Source organism: Aspergillus lucknowensis, assembly GCF_044049455.1.
Source record: "Aspergillus lucknowensis strain CBS 449.75 chromosome Unknown BJX67scaffold_41, whole genome shotgun sequence".
NCBI lineage: Eukaryota > Fungi > Ascomycota > Eurotiomycetes > Eurotiales > Aspergillaceae > Aspergillus > Aspergillus lucknowensis.
The window spans coordinates 224,188-239,693 of record NW_027263585.1 but is presented as its reverse complement, the minus strand read 5'-3'; the positions used below and the strand labels follow the sequence as shown (position 1 = coordinate 239,693).

The 15,506-nt window shown below is 50.9% G+C and overlaps 7 protein-coding genes across 7 annotated transcripts; 5 read left to right on the top strand and 2 right to left on the bottom strand.

The window, feature by feature from the left end:
* Window positions 1–1,835: 1,835 nt before the first annotated feature.
* BJX67DRAFT_361575 (BTB/POZ protein) lies at window positions 1,836–2,844 on the top strand. Its single transcript, XM_071029888.1, has 3 exons — window positions 1,836–1,969; window positions 2,020–2,146; window positions 2,199–2,844. The coding sequence occupies exons 1-3, from the start codon at window positions 1,878–1,880 to the stop codon at window positions 2,745–2,747; spliced, it is 768 nt and encodes a 255-aa protein (XP_070883395.1). The 5' UTR covers window positions 1,836–1,877; the 3' UTR covers window positions 2,748–2,844.
* An 891-nt stretch (window positions 2,845–3,735) lies between these two features.
* fmpC (ATP-grasp enzyme fsqD) lies at window positions 3,736–5,811 on the top strand (the record flags this gene model as incomplete). The annotated part of the gene is made up of 2 exons (XM_071031472.1): window positions 3,736–3,781; window positions 3,839–5,811. 2 exons carry the CDS (start codon window positions 3,736–3,738, stop codon window positions 5,809–5,811), a joined length of 2,019 nt encoding a protein of 672 aa, XP_070883394.1.
* A 726-nt stretch (window positions 5,812–6,537) lies between these two features.
* Window positions 6,538–6,900, top strand: BJX67DRAFT_383884 (uncharacterized protein; the record flags this gene model as incomplete). Its single annotated transcript, XM_071033549.1, has 1 exon — window positions 6,538–6,900. The coding sequence occupies one exon, from the start codon at window positions 6,538–6,540 to the stop codon at window positions 6,898–6,900; it is 363 nt and encodes a 120-aa protein (XP_070883393.1).
* A 1,363-nt stretch (window positions 6,901–8,263) lies between these two features.
* BJX67DRAFT_361569 (uncharacterized protein) lies at window positions 8,264–8,942 on the bottom strand. Its single transcript, XM_071029887.1, has one exon. It carries the CDS (start codon window positions 8,865–8,867, stop codon window positions 8,292–8,294), a length of 576 nt encoding a protein of 191 aa, XP_070883392.1. The 5' UTR covers window positions 8,868–8,942; the 3' UTR covers window positions 8,264–8,291.
* Window positions 8,943–10,003: 1,061 nt separating this feature from the next.
* On the bottom strand, window positions 10,004–11,311 carry BJX67DRAFT_361567 (class I SAM-dependent methyltransferase). Its single transcript, XM_071029886.1, has 4 exons — window positions 11,002–11,311; window positions 10,849–10,956; window positions 10,533–10,792; window positions 10,004–10,477 (listed from the first exon to the last, which is right to left on the bottom strand). The coding sequence occupies exons 1-4, from the start codon at window positions 11,301–11,303 to the stop codon at window positions 10,050–10,052; spliced, it is 1,098 nt and encodes a 365-aa protein (XP_070883391.1). The 5' UTR covers window positions 11,304–11,311; the 3' UTR covers window positions 10,004–10,049.
* A 677-nt stretch (window positions 11,312–11,988) lies between these two features.
* On the top strand, window positions 11,989–13,302 carry BJX67DRAFT_224434 (LLM class flavin-dependent oxidoreductase). The gene has a single exon (XM_071025805.1). The coding sequence runs from the start codon at window positions 12,188–12,190 to the stop codon at window positions 13,253–13,255; it is 1,068 nt and encodes a 355-aa protein (XP_070883390.1). The 5' UTR covers window positions 11,989–12,187; the 3' UTR covers window positions 13,256–13,302.
* Window positions 13,303–13,906: 604 nt separating this feature from the next.
* On the top strand, window positions 13,907–15,144 carry BJX67DRAFT_361561 (uncharacterized protein). Its single transcript, XM_071029885.1, has 2 exons — window positions 13,907–14,169; window positions 14,226–15,144. Exon 2 carries the CDS (start codon window positions 14,396–14,398, stop codon window positions 15,011–15,013), a length of 618 nt encoding a protein of 205 aa, XP_070883389.1. The 5' UTR covers window positions 13,907–14,169; window positions 14,226–14,395; the 3' UTR covers window positions 15,014–15,144.
* The last annotated feature ends 362 nt before the right edge of the window (window positions 15,145–15,506 follow it).

The following is a 15,506-nucleotide window of genomic DNA, read 5'->3' as shown; positions in this document are numbered from 1 at the left end:
AGAGAATAATATCCTATATCCCCAGCTGGTAGCAAACTGCCTTCTCTATCATAAACCAGGTCTATTCTGTCCTAACAACTACTATCGCAACCATTGCACTAGCTTACCTCTTCCTGGATACTATTCTGTCCTGCCATCTGGACCAATAGTAGCAATTATTCTTCCAGTCCAAGGACTCGCAGTCTATTTGCTACAATCCAGGATTGATTCCAATGCTATAGCCTTCAGAGTATCCATGATAGAGCTTGGCCATTCAAAGATTGGAATCATGGTAACAATGCTTGTGAATTACAGCTTGGTTATCGGCAGAGCTGTTTTACTCCGTGGAGGCAACAGCAGCAGCGCGTTTCGTGGATGGTATTCGTCGCGGCTCTTGCTGTTTTGGTTGTGAAGGTAGGTGTATCTCTCGCGGGTCGATAAAAAAAGGGATTGCTAATTTGGTCAAATTAGGTTGGATTTGTAAATTATTTTCCCAGCCGGGCGACTTGGATGAGTTCGCAAGGATCAAGTGGAAACCCTGATTACCAGAGGATTTCAAACGCCACGGCACTGGAAGAGGATCAAGAAAATACAATGGAGGCTAGTAGGACTTTACTCCCCCAGGCTCATCCTGGGTGTCCCAATGAGTGGGATGTGGATTGAGAACCCTGTTTGAGATGGATCTATATTTTCCTTCTATAACAAAAGCATTCTTCTATAGTTTTTAATGGTAGCATTGAGCTATTCCAAGTGACCATATCACAAAGGATGCTGATAGCTAACCATTTGATGCGTCTCTGAAGTATCCACGCCGGCAGGGAGATTTTCCTTGAACATGACATACATGACTGTCTTGGTTATGGTGTACTGATGTGCCACGACGTCTGGGGACCATGAAAACCAACCAGACTGACCCCGGTCATGTGCTGCCACCTCTATGGGTGCAAATTTCGGTATTAAGGTTCTGCTGATGACGATACTCCCAGAGCGGGGAGTTGACTTATCCAATAGCTCTTCCTGCATAAGCCTTGACGTCAAAGTTAGGTATTGTTATCCTCAGCAAGGTATGTATTTATCCGGAACTTTAGATGGAAGCAATATTAATCGCTTGTGATTCTCAGCCGCCTATAATAGATCCTCAACTTCAGGCACTAGCATTTGCACCTTCTGCTGCAAAAAGTCCCAGGTTTTATGTTAATGTACTTAATTAAATTCATAAGCAGCAGAAACGACGTAGCCCAGCAGTAGAACCATGCATGGCTTAAGGTTTCTAGGGCTGTGTGAATTCTACCCATGTATTCTCGCTAAACTTTGGCTATAGCAGGGGCGTGTCATTCTCTATCAATGATTTATCTTTCTCCTAGCCATCAAATAATCCAGGTAAGCAGCCGGGATACCTTGCATGCCATTATTTACTATACTCACTAGTTTAGTATGATGACAGAAAGGCTACCCTATGATGACCCCATTCCACGAAAGCGTCCGAGGTTAGAAGGCGATATCTCGACAATATCTACTCGAGGATTGCCCACTTTGCGGAGATCAGAAGCAAGATGGAGCTGCTTGTCCTAACTGGGATAGACATTGGTCAACCAGGCAAAGCTCGGACGTTCTTGGTATGTGCCAATGTATGCTGCTCAAAAAAACTGATAGGTTGTGCAAAGAACACCTTCCTCTCGTGACCATCGAAGTGCAGCGGTTGCACAGATGCATGCCGATCTGGCTTGAGGTCATTGGATACAAGAAGGAGGGGGTATGTGGCTTTCATTAACGCATCATACGAGGCGGTGTGCCGATACCCCTAGTTCCAGATTTAATAATTCACCTAAATCCTGAAGAAAAACTCCAGACCATCAAACGCATCCCATTGTACCGTATAACCCTTTTACCAAGCCAAGATGGTCAACGACCAGCCTTTGATCGTAAACCTAAAGGCTGAGACTTTGGAAGCCGACAGAAACGAAGGTGACCTTACCGTTAGCATCCAAAGGTTTGTCAAACTTGGTCAAATGCAGTATTTCGCAGTACTCACTATACCAGATACTTTCATGCATCGACGTTCTCAGACTTGACAATAGTCACCAGGGATCAAAAATTTGAGGTGCATAAACTGATTATATGTGGGCAATCGGAGTATTTCTCTCGACTGTTCAACCACAATTGGAAAGTAAGTTCAATGCTATAGAAGAGGGTGCCTGCGGCTTACTCGAACCTGTTAGGAAGTAACAGAAAACGTTATACAACTTGAAGACGACGACCCCAGAGCTATAGAAGCAATAATCCACTTTATGTATGGATTCAATTATGATAGCAGTGGTAGCGACCAGGGCCAAACTTCTCCAATGCTGTTTAATGTCAACGTCTATCAGATCGGGGACAAATATGGTGTCCCAAAGCTTAAAGAGCAAGCAAAAGAGAAGTTTATGGTTGCTATAAAGGCCTGCTGGGAAATGGATGACTTTCCTGTTACTATTACAAGCACATACTCTACTACAACTCCTACAGACAGAGGCCTCCGAGATCTTATTATTAGCACATGTTTGGAACATCTCAATAAGCTGCTAGAAAATGATGATTTCAAACAAGTCCTGAGGGAAACTTTAGGCTTCGCGGCTGACCTTGTACAGAGCCGTGGTCATCACACCAGCACGACAACATACCATTGTCCCAACTGTGGGCACGACTGGAGCGTACATAGTCTTGGGAAGGTCCAGTATTGTCCATTATGCTCATATAGTGCTGATTGGAAACGCAATGCCAAAAAATGATATTTGGATATGCGGTCACAGGGCGCTCACTCATTTATTTTATGTGAGGTGGGATACAGAATGTTGTGGATTGTGGCAGATCAATCTAGAAATCAAGATTTGCTGGATAATGATGCCTTAGAAGCGTTTTCTGGCCCTCGCCCGCGCTCCAGGACCGCTCGAAGTATGCGGTAATTGCGTTATCTGAAATGTAGCCTTGCATCAAGTTACATATCCAACAACCCATGGTACCGTGGGTAGGGTCTTATTGGCCACAAGTCTGTGAACGCTAAAGTCCTCCCGCCTTCAAGTTAAGGATTGTTAGCGCCTTCGCCAGCAGCCTAACTTAAGGCAAGTGCGGGGTTTATTATCTTACCCTCTGCTCCCCGACATTCAGAGAGACTATTGTCAAGTGTTCCATTTCCCCTATTCTCTGCCAGCCCCGAAGTACTTGAGTACAGTACTCATCACAAGTTATCAATTCAACAACTAAAGGGTCTGGTGGCTGTTCTAGTCGAGCTATTCTGAACCGAATCAACCTAACTAATCCTCAGTGTATATCTACAGATACTAGCTAAGGATTTCGCATTGCATACGCCGACAGTGAGCTAAAGCCAAGAGCTCACCAGTTCTCATCGATTGCTAGACAAACTCGGTATTGATATCCAAGGTGATGTCTGACCAGGACCACAAGCAGCGAATGGCTTAATATCTTTCGAGTTCATCAAAAGGGGTCCCTTCCAAAACTTATCGGGACGGTGAAACTACCATTGTTAATCGCCGCGTGAATGCACTCATCGACCGCGACTTTGCAGAGTCGGTAGGGTTACATCCGAGCTCGATGGGATCCTGGCGGGTCAGCCCTGGAGGGGCGATGGCATGCTTACTTCGGGTCCAAGCCAATAAGAGTCAGGTTCGTTCTATTTAATCAGGCTGAAAAACTCTCCCTCCTCTCGAGGTTCTCGCGCAGTGCAGGCAGACTCAATCCCTTTCATCCACTTAACCCAAGATGGCCCAAACCGGCCGCATAAAGGCGTGCTGTGGTGATATCGAAGGTATGCAACCACTCAGCGCATTTTGGTCCTATTTCTGTGACTCATGCGACCTCCCAGCCTATCACGAATTCCAGTGGCAAATATCGTCCGCAAAATGGTGGCAGGGCGTCGATTTGATACTCCAGCCTGAACATGGCAGCCCCGCCCAGGTCCTGCCTGACGCCTCTGACGCTGTTCGGCTCTGGCACTCTGCTTCTGCGGAGTCCATGACGTGGACTCTCCTCGAGCAGGGGCCCGTTTCGGGTCTGTTCCATCGAGCGCTTCAGGCTGCCTACGGCCCCGCCACTCCCCCCCAGCCGCAGCCGGCGAGATCCACTGTCATCCGATTTGTCTTCGCCGCTAGGCCGGGGTATCTGGTGCGATCTGATATTTTGCCGCTGCGGATGGTGGATGTTGAGCTGGTGGACTCCGTGGTCTCGTTTTTTGGCCCCCAGCCTGAGAGATTGTTCCATCCTCTCCCTGTTGACGCGACCACCGAGACCATATTGCATGCCATCACGAACAACGCAGTCGGGGGCTTACTACTTCGTCCACTTTCCAGGCACCTTAATGTCAAGGACTATGCTGAGGCGCTGCAGAGACTCAATCACGAACTCACCAACAGGATATCCTTCCCATGGGTACTGGATGCGCCTGCTCCACGCAAGACTCTGGCAATTGTCGAAGGAGGCCGGAGTAGCCCCGAGCATGGTGGCACCGCAGCTAGCATCTACACGGCCGCGCGAGCCCTGAACATCGAGATGATCGTGCTCGATGTTCCAGGTCATTGGCTTGAGGGCCCACAATATGCGCACTGGCGCAAAGAATTTCTTGCCGTGGACTTGGAGCCCCCGTCGCTACTGAGTAACCGAGTGCTAGAAGCCTTGTCAGGACGCAAGGTAGATGGGATCGTCACCTTCTGCGACTCATACCAGGTCGCTGTTGCGCAAGCCGCTAGCCAGCTGGGCCTGCCCACCTTCTCGGCCGAAGCATACGAGATTGCAACCGACAAGTACCGCACGGGCGTTTCAGAGGGCCGTCCTGCATACCTTGTGCATGGTCTCGAAGAAGCCCTGGACGTCGTTCAGCGGGGGGCCTTGGAGTACCCGTTCATTGTGAAGCCATGCAGGGGCTTCCTATCCGAGGGCGTGTTCAAGGTCCATGGCGCCGAGGAGTTGACGCAGGCCATCCAGGGCATCAATCAAGACCGGCATGGCACCGAATTCGTGCTGGAGGACTACTGCGACGGTCCGGAAGTGGATATCAACTTTGTACTTTCGAACGGGGAGATTGTCTTCTGTGAGATCTCCGATGACTTTCCCAAGACTGCTGATATGACCAGCACCAACCAGAACGGAGCGCCGCAGGCACCGACATCGTTCATTGAGCTCGGCAATGTCTTGCCTTCCAAGCTCCCACCCGCCGAGACTGCGCTGCTGCGCGACTCTCTGTACCAGAGCTTAACTCGGCTAGGCCTTACGACTGGTATCTACCATCTTGAAGCACGCGTGCAGCATTCGTCTATGGAATATGGTGTAGTTGCCACTGACCCTACCACCAAGGCCAAGATCATCGACTTGGTCCCCCGTCGTACGGCCCCTACAAAAAAGCCCTACGCATGGCTAATCGAAATCAATCCACGGCCGCCAGGCATTCAAGAGACCGCGGCCGTAGAATCTACCTACGGGGTTGACTACTGGGGCATCGGGTTGCTAGCGAGTCTGCGGGACCACCCTCGACTCTTAGCCCTCGCGCATCCATTCCACCAGGGCCCGCAATACTGGTGCGAGATGGTGTTTATCCCCGTGACAGCCGGCGGGCGCTTCGAGTCAGACAACGTATGCATTGACCTGATGTGGCGGCGTCCCGACCTCGCACAGCACATCTCCAAGCACTTTTGCTTTTTGCGCAGGGGCGATGTCGTCCCCGCACCTGAGTCAGGGATCACGGCGTGGGTGGCGTATTACATTGTCTTCTCGAGGACTAGTCGTGAACATTTGCTCGGCCTGACAGAGGCTGTGAGGAGGGAGACAATGTTTACCATCGTTTAGACTAGGGGTGCTATTGGTAATTCGCTTAGAGTGTGTAATGGCCCCCAGCATTTTCACCCACTCGACGGGCAAAGATCAATAGATGAGCCAGATCAGGCCGCGTTCCAGATAAGCACTAAGGCATCGGAATGGCGTGCGGGTTCCACCGTAAGAGGCGCCGATGACAACACCGACCGGTGTATATCCGCCTATAATATGGAATAACGCATCTGTATTCGTGATACGCAGGGTTTCCCCGCCTCCTTCGGTACCGGATGCGGAGCGCCGCGGCGGGCTGGCCCACAACCCACTGCCCTCCGCCTCGGCCCGTGCATGCGCTCAGGCATGGTTCAATGCAGCTCCACCTATGGAGGCTTCCTATGTTTCAGCCCCTATAAAGCAGCTAAAGATGGATATGTCTCCAACCGAACTGGGAAAGAGGAGGCCCAAGCACGACATCCAGAGGTAGTGCACTTGTGGTAGACCTGGAAAAACACAAGCCAGCGTGGCAGATCAACTCCCATCTATGCGGCATTTTCTGTGGTTGTGCAGGCCGATGCAATATATGCATTCGCTGGGGTACTATGGCGGGCCCCACTGTCTTTTTTTACCTTGTAGGTACCTACCTACATGGCTCCCTGGAGTTGATACTGTGTCCTGTATCGCCGGCCCAAACAACCCATCTCTTCCAACTCTTCTGCTCGTACCACAGCAAGCAGCGCCAGGAGTCCAGACAGCCATCTAGCAATGGCAACCCCTTCACCCTCTAGCTCACCCAGCTACCTCCTTACCCCGAACCTCTCTCACCCCGAAGCAATCCCAACGATTATTTCCGCTCACCACAACATCCTCACCCTCTCCGACGGCCGCATCATCATTGACGCTACAGGCGGCCCGGCTGTTGTGAGCATCGGGCATCACAATGAAGACGTGAAGCGTGCCGTTGCGCAGCAAATGGACCAGCTCTCGTTCGCGCACTCTTTGTTTTGGACCCACGATGCTGCCAAAGAGCTGGCCAGGGTTCTGGTTGAATCGACCGGCCATAAACTCGCCAAGGCGTTGTTTTTTGGTTCTGGTACGAGATATCGCACAGAATGCTGTCTCGAATGACCCTGGAATCGACTGTTTGAGGGCGCTCACAACGGGTCTCCTTTGTTTCTATAATGTCCAGCAAACCACCAGCATTCTGGCAACTATTGTACCCTTTGCGATGCTACATCCAGACCAAGAGGATAACATCCCAGACTTTCAAGGGCCTCTCCTCTCCAGTCTTCGCAACTGGTTGGACTTGGTGGCGTAAGAGGAGGACTGCAATAGCTATCGAACGCATCTGCCACAGTCGGCATCCGAAGTACAGGCTGCATTGATAAGCACAACGTTACCTCACAACGCGGTTGTAGATCATAATGCAGATGATATTAATCATCTGCTTGGTGCTCTGAGGTGGATAATGGCTCCACCGCATAGGTGGGATGCTCAAAATTACCCTACACGCTCCCTCTACGGATGGAGAACTGCGCTTATGATGTCCAAGCTCGCATTCTGTTCCATTGGACAGCTACTTTAGGTCTTGCTCTTGGTCGTCTTCTTGAGTCAAGCAGATAGACCGGCCTATTCCTCGAACTTGCCACGGGCATTGAGCACCCCTAGCACTTGGACGGACAGCCATCTGCTCCGCCACACCCGGCGTCTTCATCAGCTTGCGAGAGTTCCTGGTCAAGAAGTAGCCATAACGCAGAGGGGCAGGAACAGGAGGATCATGGATAAAAAAAGAGGCAGGCATCGGGACTGACGCGGAATGGAAGGGATGGTCGTCGGATAACCGCAAAGGGGGAGGAAATCGTACTGCAAAAGGATTCTAGTCAGGCAGAGAAGTATAGAAAACGGACGCCGAGGCGATGCTGGTGAAGCCTCTTGTGCGTGACAGACTCGCCTCCTACACAACCGATACATCCAGCTATATCTTAAAGTGGCCATTATGGGAGTTTTTGACGATCCACCAGTCCTCATGGCTGGGAAGCGCGTAGAAAACCCTGAGCGCGGGCAGATCCCACCCGATAGACCGGCGCTCAACAAAGTCGTCGTCATTTGTAATCACGTCGAGAAGCGCGTCAATGGCCTTGGCTGCAATGCCCACGAGAGCGATTACTGCAGTCGCCCGATCCTGCTCTTCCGACTGTGAGGCGGCGTCGATACAGAAATCGCCATATCCCGCATCGCGCCACGCAGGCTGCTGAGCCAAGAGCTACAGCCGTCGTCGGCCTCCCAGCACTCAATGTCGCAGCCCAACGTCTCGAAGACGGGTCCGGAGAAGAGGGTGGTCTCGTCAGAGTCAAAATAGCCCGACCTCCTGGAGTCGACTGAGCCGTACTCCCTGGTCACCTGGTGGTACTTCCCGTTGCCGTCCGACCCGGCCGCGGTTGCCCAGTAGATCCCCTGCCTGTTTCCAAACCCGCCATCTCCCCAGTTCCTCACGCAATAAAATCTGTTCTTCCGCATCGTTACAATGAGAGGGTAATCGGGTTTCCCGACACCCTGCGCTCCAGTGCATGTGCAGAAAGTATTTCCGCGACCCCCCGCAGCCTCCGCGGCAGCCGCGAACCCCCCGACTCGGACTCAGACGGTGTTGTGTTCGCCAGGTCCACGATCTGGTAGTTGGGAAGCGCAGCAGCCTCATGCACGACGGCCTTCACATCCCGCCTGAGATCCTCCAATGTGTAGGAGTCATCGTCGCTCAGACCAAGCACCTGCTGGGGGAAGGCGGCTTGCGCGTTTCTGCCGCCGCGCATAGTCTCTCTTGCCTCAGCGAACATCGCGCCATATTGCGCGGCTTCGTCGGCATCTTCAATGACCGTGCGGAAAGTCATGCAGAGCCGACCCTCGAAATCGCTCAGGGTTTTACCCTGGGCTTGGCGACGAGCGGCATGGAGGGTGAGGCCCATGAGAAGCCTTTCGCCCACGGCTCCGCTGGACAGCGGAGTGGAGGCTTTCCCAGGGGCGCCATAGAGTAAGTCGTGCATCTGGGCACGACGCTCTTCCGGCGTCTTTGGAGCTTTTGGAATTTTAGCTTGAGACATGATGATTGATCTGGGCTCCTTAATGAATAAGGGAAATTCGATGGATAGTAGTACATTAATTAATAAAGGATTGGCTGCTTAAAAAAAAAAAAAATCAAAGAAAAAGTGGAGCAGATGGGCAAGACGCTGACTTTCATACTCGAGTTTCTGCCTTCAAAAACCAAAGAAAAGGGCGATGTTGAATGTCCATCACTATGATAATACAACAGCACCAGCATGATGTGGTACACAATGTGCTTTCCATGCATTAATCCCCCTGCAGCCAAATTCGATCACATCACAAACAGACCATGGGATCACAAAAACCTCATGTGTATTGTTGTTCGGACTTATAACAACATGTCCTAAGGTACAATAAAGCAACACGCAGACAGCAGCTGGAAATCTTTGCCGGTTGCTTACGTCGCCCTCCGCCACCCCGGATCTAGCAGGCTGGATGTAGATTACACAAACCTCCCTCAACTGCGGTTCGCAGTCTAGATACTCCGAAATCATAACCACCCATGGCTACTGAGCGGCAGGATGGTGTGTGCTGACGGCCTAAGTACGAGTCCTGTCTCGACCTTGCATGATATGATTATTGAAGTACATTTACGAGCGGGTATGGAGGCGTGCATCAAAAGCTTGGGCCGCGCTCGTAAGAAAAGGGATGTATCACTGTTTCAATTGACTAGTAAAGCCCATGGCAACTGTGATACTAGTTTCTTCCAAGACCCCAACATAGGGATAATTGCCTCTTGCTCAACCTCAACCTCTTAACACAAATTTTGAAGCTATTCAGACTAATAGTTAGTTAGTCTTAATGATTTTTATATTATTTTGAAGCAAGTTTCTTCCTAAACGTAATAATCAATACTTTTTCTTATCTCTTTTAAAAGTCTGGAGCGGATGGGTTCATAGTTTAGTGAGTACTTCATTCCGTGCCAGCATCTTGGTTGACAATGGCCGTACACTGATTGCATTCAGCTCCAACTATGCAACAGGCAATGAAGACCTTAAGCAAATCTTTGGAAGCAACTACAGGACTTTGGCACAGATAAACAAGGCCTATGACCCAAAGAATATCAACCAGTGGTTCCCAATCACCCCTTTGTAGGAGTCCCGGTAGTCATTCCATTGGGAGACCAATTTACAAGTGTGGCTCATATGTATATATTGCTCCTGTGTGTATAAATACCAAGACTATAGCTTCTGACCAACCACAGTGCCAAACCTGACATCCATAATCTCCCCCTCGGCGAGATACGCGGCCAGCTCCCCGAGGCGGCGGGTAGCCTCGCTCTCCGCCTGCTCCTGGCTTGCTGCTATTCCACTCTTCAGCAGTAACAAGGGCATCATGTCCGTGAAGAAAGTTAAGAGCCATTCGCGCGCCTGGGGCTTCAAATGGTCTCGACCACGAACAAGCGCCGAGCGGTGCTTGACCTTCGCAAGCCCGACATCCTTAAACACTGTTTCAAGAGCTTCCGGGGCGGATAAGCTCAGATTATTATGTTCTAAGAACTTCACCCAAGGCTCAGTTACATAATCGCTTCTCGGGTTGCGTGCGGGCCCGTTCGGGTCAACTACTGCGGAAAAGTCGAACTCGATCCACTGAAGGTATCCGCCAGGCTCTGGGGGAAGCTGCTGTTAGCACCTCTTCTGGTCTCTTTAGTTCAGGATGCTTACTGAGGATTGTGAGGAGGTTGTTAACGGCGGCCGGGTACTGAGATTCCGGGAAGGCCGCAACAAGAAACTTGACATTCACTAAATCGTAGCGATTGTGGTGCTCTGCGGGAAAGGGCTTCAGGATGTCATGAACGGAGAACTCAATCTCGTCTGGATTTTCAGGGAATTGGGCAGCGGAGATATCAAAGCCATGGTAGTAGATCTGGGTACCGGTGCCAGGGGTCTCGTTGATCTGTTTGCGAGCGTCGTATAGCCAGACTCTGCAACAATCCATGTTAGACGACCATGATATCAATCCTTGGGACAGGCGAGGTACCCTGTGCCGGTGGCAACATCTGCGACGGCGGAAACAGTATTCAATGGGATCGACGGATCTATGGCGCCACCGCTGGCATCCAGAACCAGCTTGTGCTGGTTGTTGAGCCTGTTTGGATTAGCTTGCCTCACCCAATACTAGGCACGAACTTACCGGGTCGACTCTGCCTTGTCGCGGGCAAGTGGGTAGATCTCTTCAGCGTCGCCCATGGCTAAAAGACATGCACAGGTATGATGATATTCCCAAGATTGTTGGCCTAGAGGCAGGGTTGGGGTATTTATGCTCCAGAGATCAGGTGTGCCGTCCGCTGTGCAACCTCGCAAGGTTGAGGAATAACTATCAAGTCCGGAATCCGCTTGGAGAGGATGACGAAGAGTTCCATCGGCCGTGCTCACCATGTTCTGTTCGAGTCGGTTCCACGGGTCAGCTTCGGCCAGCGGACTTTTGTTTCGCATGGCTCCGGTCGAGTAAGGTCGTTGCTCCCCTTCAAGGCGAGGGACGACATCATATCAGCTGGGTGGGGATACCGTGCGCGGATACCGTGCGCGCTGAGAATTAGGGCTGCCGTATGACATCACCAGAATCTCGATTTGCAACAAGCTGACCTGTAACAGCTCTTCGCTTCAGTGAATATTGGACTTTGTACGTTTCTTTGGAACGGACTGGGTATCGGCTGACCTCCGTCAGGTCACACCAAGCTCTTGTCGCCTGTATATCGGGGTCCAGCAACGGAGCTCCTTCCAACATTACCTTCAACCTTTCTACGTCCGGCCTGTCTTGGAGCCACAGTATTGGTCAATTAGGCATGACAAGCTCTGAGATCTCGCGCTCACGAGGTCAGGACTGCTGCTAAGTCAAGATCACACGCCAAAATCTGCAGTGATCACCATCAACCCCCGTCAGCCGACTCCTATGCCTTCATTCGTGCCCTGCACAGTCAGGATCTGTGACCAGTTTCAATCTCTAAATCATCCGCAACTCTAGCCGGCGTTGATCGCTATGTCGGAGCTAAGCGGAACATAGCTCAAGATTGGCATGAAATCGAACTCAAGGGTTAGGGTCAGGATCATCAACAACTGCTTCATAATATTAGGGAGTATTCCATGCAGGACATCACAGCCGGCGCAGTTAAGGAATCATGCAGTATTTATTGCGGGGTCGGGCGATTTGACTGTTTGAGAAGACGTGATTTCTGTATTTCTGGCATCATTCGGGCTACTGTTGGCAGCAATCACACCATCGGCGATAACACTGCTAGAGTCGGCTACAAAAGGTTCCAAGTCCCTCTCTTGGAAAAACAAAGTCCTCGTCTCCCATTCGGGATCCAGCTGTGTCCAACATGCCGACCGAGTTCATTAGTCTTACTTTCCCGACCCCTTCAACAGAGATCAATCCAATCCCTGGTGCTAGAACTGACCCTGAGTTCCTCGCGCGCTACGCACGCAACCTCGACGACTACGGCTACAACTACACCCTTGTTCCATATGACAGCTCATCGTTCGACCCTTTCACGGTTGGCGATACAATCGCCGCCGTCACCAAAAAGCTCAAAATCATCATCGCACTGCGGCCAAATACGCTCTTTCCGACTGTGGCAGCCAAGGCTCTCGCAACTCTAGACCAGCTCAGTTCCGGCCGTGTAGTCGTCCATTTTATTGCAGGCGGCAGCGACGCTGAGCAGGCTAAAGAAGGCGATTTCCTCAACAAGGAACAGCGCTACGCCCGCCTGGAAGAATACATCCAGATTCTGCGCCGTGCGTGGGTGTCAGCCGAGCCCTTTGACTGGGATAGTAGCTTTTACACGTTCAAGCAGTTTAGCAACCGCGTGCGTCCAGTAAACGGTACTATCCCTGTCTCCGTTGGCGGTTCATCAGCCGATGCCTACCGCGTGGGGGGTTCTCTCGCCGATATTTTCGGTCTCTGGGGAGAGCCGCTAAAGGAGACGAAAGAGCAGATTGACCGTGTCTACGCCGAAGCCGAACGAGCGGGCCGTTCTGACCGGCCGCGCATCTGGGTAACATTCCGTCCGATTCTGGCTGAGACTGACGAGCTGGCCTGGGCCAAGGCGCACCGCACCCTGGATGCTCTCCAGTCCAATCGGCCAGACCCGGGGAAGGCGCCACCTCCGCAGAATGTAGGCTCACAGCGGCTGCTTGAGATCGCATCTCGAGGCGAAGTACACGACCGTGCCCTGTGGTACCCAACGGTCACTGCAACGAACGCACGCGGGGCGTCGACGGCGCTGGTGGGATCACCGGCTACCATTTCCGACTCGATTCTCGACTACGTTGACCTCGGGGCAGAGTTGATATCGATTCGCGGTTACGATAACCTGAATGATGCGATCGACTACGGACGTTATATCCTGCCACGAGTCCGCGAGGGATTGGAAAAGCGCGGTAGATGAGTTTTGGTATAAAGTAGGATAGTATTATCAATCACATTGCAAGACTACCATCGAACCCTGAATATCTCCTTAAAGATGGAGATTATAGAAACCTGGTCTACCTATAATAGATATACCGACCATTAGCGGCGAGTGGTCTAGGTACTTGGATAAACCTCACTTCCCATACGCACTCGTCTGCCGTACACAGCAGGCCGTCTTTCACCCCCTTTTTCACAGGCTCCTCCCCGCTCAGGGCACCGGCGAAGCCAGACGGGATACGTTTGGGAACTCCGATATAGAATTGTTCTCTAGCATAAAAATATCAATGGCTTCGGTTCTCCCTAACTCAATCAGACGAGAGACTAAACAACCCCTCGCTACCAGTGTCGTAGTCTGAGCTTCACAATGACCCTGCAAGCAATCCGGATGCCATGACAATAGAGGCCATGAATTCCGACTCCTTTCTCAAAGAGCTCCTTGATTTAATGAACTTTAGTACCAGAATTGTTTCACTAGGAAACTTTTCTTGACTTTAGATTATCTTTGATTGGTCACCATCCTGCATATCTTTCTGCTCCTCTGCAGGTGCTCCGCAGGTGCTCCGCCTCAATTTTGTTGAGTAATAAGGCGATTTTATTGGCTTGAACTTTGATCTTCGCCACTGTCACTCCCAGCCCACGCCTTCACCAAGATGATCCTTTCTTTTTTACACGATGTTGAACCTGTCTCCACCATTTTCTGATATCATATATCGTTTCAAGAGAGTCCACCGTTCGCAGCTTAGTGACACTGATTCCAAGACCGCATTGCAAAAGGACCTCAGCTCCCAGGGCTCTATCTTTTTAAACACAAGTCACAAAATGTTGAGCCTTAGTCCTTCCTGGTTGCCGCGAGGAAGAGTCGGGAACCAGCCATAGCTGGAGGGAATGCAGGTGAGCAAGCTGCCCCGCCGTAAATCGCGAAGATCATCCATGGTCTCACTGAATAGTCTTCTTTGGGACTCAATAAGGGGTATAATCCGGGAAGTGTACGGTTTTCTGAGTCTCCACCCCGTATTTACGCGGTACAATGTATCAAAAAGTTAACAATAGACTTTACAGCAGGTTAGAATGCGGGTACCCAAGCTAAGGGCGGTTGAGGAAGGTCGACAATGGTTAAATGGGGTTCATGCGGCATATTTTTCTGGTCGGTACAGCCATCCAAATAGAGAGACTCGGTCCAGGAATCCAGAGGTCTGTTTTTAAGGTGTTCTGCGACGACATGCAACCCGCAAACATGCTCATCGACCCGAACACCCTTCGTATCACCTCTGTACTCGACTTCGAGTTCACAAATAGCATGCCAGCACAATTCATATGTGATCCACCCTGGTGGTTGCTATTGCGTGGACCAGATGTGTGGATTGACCGCAATAGCAAGGATGAGTTCCTAGCACAGTATGTGCCTCTGATGGAACAGTTCCTACAGGCACCAGAGCGAGTGGAAGAAAAGTCCACTGCGGATGGAGGTCGGGAGTTGGAAAATGGGCAGCGTCTTTCTGCTCGAATGCGGGATTCGTGGAAGACTGGGCGCTTCTGGTTCAACTATGCAGCAAGGATGTGCTTGGATATGGACGACATATATTGGCATGCCTTGCATGATCCGGCAGATGGTGATGGTTTCGGCCTGCTTGATGAGGAAACGCGGGCGGAACTTGAATCTTTGGTGCTGATAAAGATGGAACAGCGGAAGGAATATGAAGACGAGATGACCATTTGGTTTCCTGGGGAGAAATGAGTATGGGGGCATTGCTTTATTGAAAATATTACACTAGCGCGCACAAACGGAGTAAGTGATAGCGTTGGATTCTTTGAAGGAAGCTCAACACAAACCAAACTAAGGCCGCCTGCCCTGTATGACCGCAGTAACCATTCCAATGCTTTAACAGCACTAACCCCTAATTGTTATACACGGTTCAAGCCACCTTCAGCCAGCTTAGCAATACGCGTGGCATGTCTTGGTGTTGGTAGAGCATAGAGGCGGAGACAGCAAGATACACGATGGATGGAAAGAATTTGACTTGGTACTGTCAGAGCTCGACGTTCGCGATAGATGAGCTTCAATATACATATTGTACGTAGTAAGCTCGTATCATCAATCACATAGAAACACCACCATCAAGGCCGAATGCATTGAGCTAGAATATGTTATCGAACATAGACGGATAAGCCTTAGTCTACCCATAACGACTGGGCCCGGGGAATCCTCCACGTTTCTCCCACTCGACTTC

Coding starts and splice junctions, on each gene's coding strand:
- BJX67DRAFT_361561 (XM_071029885.1), top strand. CDS start 14,396: ATGGGGTTCATGCGGCATATTTTTCTGGTCGGTACAGCCATCCAAATA.
- BJX67DRAFT_361569 (XM_071029887.1), bottom strand. CDS start 8,867: ATGTCTCAAGCTAAAATTCCAAAAGCTCCAAAGACGCCGGAAGAGCGT.
- BJX67DRAFT_361575 (XM_071029888.1), top strand. CDS start 1,878: ATGGTCAACGACCAGCCTTTGATCGTAAACCTAAAGGCTGAGACTTTG. Junction 1,970..2,019: donor CTTACCGTTAGCATCCAAAG/GTTTGTCAAACT, acceptor TCACTATACCAG/ATACTTTCATGCATCGACGT. Junction 2,147..2,198: donor TGTTCAACCACAATTGGAAA/GTAAGTTCAATG, acceptor CGAACCTGTTAG/GAAGTAACAGAAAACGTTAT.
- BJX67DRAFT_224434 (XM_071025805.1), top strand. CDS start 12,188: ATGCCGACCGAGTTCATTAGTCTTACTTTCCCGACCCCTTCAACAGAG.
- BJX67DRAFT_361567 (XM_071029886.1), bottom strand. CDS start 11,303: ATGCGAAACAAAAGTCCGCTGGCCGAAGCTGACCCGTGGAACCGACTC. Junction 10,793..10,848: donor GATGTTGCCACCGGCACAGG/GTACCTCGCCTG, acceptor GGATTGTTGCAG/AGTCTGGCTATACGACGCTC. Junction 10,478..10,532: donor CAACCTCCTCACAATCCTCA/GTAAGCATCCTG, acceptor AGCTTCCCCCAG/AGCCTGGCGGATACCTTCAG.